The sequence below is a fragment of the Ictalurus punctatus genome, chromosome 4 (genome assembly GCF_001660625.3).
Source record: "Ictalurus punctatus breed USDA103 chromosome 4, Coco_2.0, whole genome shotgun sequence".
NCBI classification, from domain to species: Eukaryota; Metazoa; Chordata; class Actinopteri; order Siluriformes; family Ictaluridae; genus Ictalurus; species Ictalurus punctatus.
In genome coordinates this window covers 33364488-33368343 of record NC_071284.1, presented here as the reverse complement: position 1 = coordinate 33368343, position 3856 = coordinate 33364488, and the positions used below count along the sequence as shown (strand labels likewise).

Here is a 3856-nt window from a genome sequence, read left to right as displayed (position 1 = left end):
ACGATGTATTACTTACATATTCTCATTTCTTATAAATGTAGATGTGTCATGTTTATATCTCTGCCTGTGTAACTCATTTAAAACAATAGAGTTTGAAACATAAACAGCGCCCCCTGTTGGTAAACGCCCCAAACCCTCTGCCTCCTCAGGATCGTCTACGAAATACATCCAGTCATTTAAAACCGTACTGAATTATTGTTGAGTCGATTCTCAGTTTACTCAGGAAGTGTTTCCTCTGTCCTGTTTTGCATGATCTGTACTTTTTTTCACTTCCTTTTATGACCTGAACATAATGATGCAATGACACAACAATATCATAGAAGCAGGAAGTTTCCCATTACAACACGTTTTTACAGACTCGAGGTCTACAGAAATGTAATATAAAACAAATATAGGAGTGAGTGTGTGTGTGTGTGTGTGTGTGTGTGTGTGTGTGTGTGTGTGTGTGTGTGTGTGTGTGTGTAAATGATGCAGTAACCAACTTTTGTTCTTTGCCATGTATATTAAATCTGAACAAATGACCACGTGTGAGACACACACACACACACACACACACACACACACACAGTATATTAAAGTTGTCCTACAGTCACGTGCAGTCCTTCAGGTCACGTATTTAGCAGTAAAACAGCTCCCCCTGGTGGCTGAAGCATGAAGCTCTTAAAATAACCCTTCTATAAAATATAAATAAAATAAAATATATTTGCTCTCATGTTGTGCTGCTTTCAGTTTTGTGAGGATTCTGTGGTCTGTGTCCACGTTAACGTCACGTGGCTGAAACCCTGCATGAGACGAAACGTCCATCAGCTTTAACGTTTGCGTTCATTTCCTCTTTAGCACGAAGCAGTGATTAAGAAAACGAAGCTCCAGCAGCTACAGCTTCTATTTCAGGGCAATAAAACTTGCGTATTGTTACAGTTCTGTCACTTGGGCATTTCAGCTGAACAAGTGAAGACATGAACGGTGAAATATACAGTTTACAGTAACGCCTTACGGTTTGGTAACAAACTGTAAACTTTACTATAGACTTTATAATAAATTCATTAAGATGTGTTTTATTGATTTCAAGGCCTGGAGTTGAGAATCTTTCCAATATTTGTTTTGAAAATTGCTTTGGGAAGTCATTTGCATATTAGAACCTGATTGGCTGTTATATTTTATGACGCAATAACACCTGACTGTTTAATGTTGAACTCGTTCTTACTGCTCTTTCTTAAACCACTCCAGTGACTGCTCTTTTCTGTGTGCGCGCTGCGTGCTCAGGTCGTTTTCACCCTTGCGTCGTTTGTTTTTTCAGACTCAGGCTGGTTCGAGCCTCGAGTTCTGGTGCTTTAAATTGTACAGCTGTCTCTAACGCCTGACCTTCTGTTCCTCTCAGTCTGTTCGATATGGGTGGAGAATATTACTGCTACTCCTCCGACATCACCTGCTCCTTCCCCGCCAACGGCAAGTTCACTCCTGACCAGAAAGCTGTTTACGAAGCCGTGCTCAAGTCCTCCCGCGCCGTCATGGCCGCCATCAAACCAGGTGTGTGTGTGTGTGTGTGTGTGTGTGTGCGCTGGGCTCTTCATCAGGAGGAAACGTCGTCCTACACTGACTCGGGATTTTCAGTGTGACGTCAGCGTGATGATTTGATCTCCAGAACGATTAATAAATACAAACTGGTTGCACTGACAGCATCGTCTACTCTTTAATGATCTAAATCACTGGTGTCGGACTCTTTTTAAGTATCAGGTCACATTATACATGATCAAAACTCAGTTTAACGACCAGTAACATCGGCACCTCTTCTAACGTCTTTATTTATCTGCACTGATCTGAAGGAACCTTCTTTCTTAATTATTACTTCCTTTCTTTATGTCTTCTGCACGAATGAGTGTCTTTTCACTCCACCATATTTATAAAAGCTTGTACAATTATTTATTTACAAATAAATACTTTCACTCTGCGTTAAATTAGTTCTTTTGAAAAGATCAAATTCTTTGAAAAGTATTGCTCTATTTTGCCCCCTGGTGGACGAACTGAAGTCTGTTTTGCGCTGCAGGTGTGAAATGGACTGACATGCACCGCCTGGCTGACCGGGTTCACCTGGAGGAGCTGGTTAAGATCGGCATCCTGCGTGGGAACGTGGAGGACATGCTGAAGGTCCACCTGGGTGCTGTGTTCATGCCGCACGGACTGGGTCATCTGCTGGGCATCGACGTGCACGATGTTGGAGGATATCCTGAGGTCAGTGACCCCCAGAGAGAGAACGGAAATGTATTCATCCTTTGCGTTTAACGTGCGTTAGGAATACAGGGTAACTTAAACCCCTGCGTAATGTTAGAAGCTTTTTATTCCTTATTTTTCGTTCTCGTCCAGGGAGTGGAGCGTGTTGACGAGCCGGGCCTCAGGAGCCTGCGCATGGGCCGTGTGGTGCAGGAGCGCATGGTGCTCACCGTCGAGCCCGGCATCTACTTCATCCACCACCTGCTGGATCAGGCCCTGGCCTCGCCACAGCAGTGCGCCTTCATCGACGCCGACGTGCTCGCTCGCTTCCGCAACTTCGGAGGGGTGAGAAACCCGTTACTATAGAAACGATAACCTGTTCGAACGGGCGCGTTGACGTAAACCTTTCATGGAAAACCGTCCAACCAACCATCTTCTGACCGATCACAACACGTCTGTGTGTGCTCGCAGGTGCGTATCGAGGACGACATCGCAGTGACGGCGGACGGCGTCGAGCTGCTCACCTGCGTCCCGCGCACCGTCGAAGAGATCGAGGAATTCATGGCGGACAGGAGCGAGAAATCCTTCAGCGGCCAGAAAGATTAAACCGTCCTCGTCACGCCCGTCTGAAGAGATCTTCACAATCCGGCTCGTTTACGCCTCGGTTATCTCCTCATAACGTTCGCTTCTAGAAAAGCAGTGCATGCGTCAGCTTCTCTCGAACTCCATTACAAGCCTTTTTTTTTGTAACGATCCATTAATTACAGCTGTTTTTAATCTGACGAATCGCCCGTTAACATCCGTTTCCTCTTCTGAAGCGTTCTCCAGACGTTTTCCAATCGCCGTGGAATTACCTAATTACCAATTACCTAAGAAGCCTTTGTACAATTACTCTCTCTTTTCTAATGTTTGGGAGGAAATGATTCTCTGATCAGGTTGAATCTGATGATGAAGGGCAGATTTCTAATTTGCTAAATTTATATCCTGAAAACCTTACACGCTCGTCCTGAACGATATCGGATCATTATTTACCTCTGTTCAGTTATTATTCTTGTAAGCTCGCATGTACGCTCGGTCATGGCATGAAAAAATAAATTTCTCCTGCATCTTCAGTGTGTTCTGTCATTTTGTAGAGCGTATATAATGTAAAATGAAATTGGGGGGGGGGGGGGGGTGCTCAAAGATAAGATACAGTGGGGTTATGTGAGCGTTAGGGTTAAAGGCGCGTTGGGTGAGGGGAAAATTAGGACCGTGGATGTTTGTTTCACGTAAAGTAGGCGCAGGACACAACTCCCACCACACACCAGCTATTGGTGGAAAGGAAAGGAGAGGAGAGTGATGTAGCCAGTTCAGGAATGGAGATTATTAGGGGGCACCGGGGGTATACCCCTACTCTTTTACGAGAAGCTTCCTGGGATTTTTAATGACCACAGAGAGTCAGGACCTCGGTTTAACATCTCACCGGAAAGACGGATGAAAGTACTACACGTAGTATCCAGCCCATAGAAGATCAGGACCAGTAACTCTGGCCTGTGTTCAGATGAAATGGGGGTAGAGCGTTAGCGCAGCGGGCGGTGGGATTCGAAACGAGCAGCTCGGATTATATACGGTGGTTACAGCATCGAGGTGTGTTACAACACTGGAGCTG

General features: G+C 45.1%; 1 protein-coding gene across 1 annotated transcript in view; it reads left to right on the top strand.

Moving 5' to 3' along the window:
• The window catches only part of pepd (peptidase D), a 55113-nt gene extending 51793 nt beyond the window's left edge, over positions 1-3320 (top strand). The window contains exons 12-15 of the mRNA XM_053678191.1: positions 1379-1527; positions 2045-2229; positions 2362-2553; positions 2680-3320. Of these exons, the coding sequence (XP_053534166.1) occupies positions 1379-1527; positions 2045-2229; positions 2362-2553; positions 2680-2814 (661 nt within the window). The 3' untranslated portion in view covers positions 2815-3320. The remainder of the gene's footprint in view (positions 1-1378; positions 1528-2044; positions 2230-2361; positions 2554-2679) is intronic.
• Positions 3321-3856: the final 536 nt, after the last annotated feature.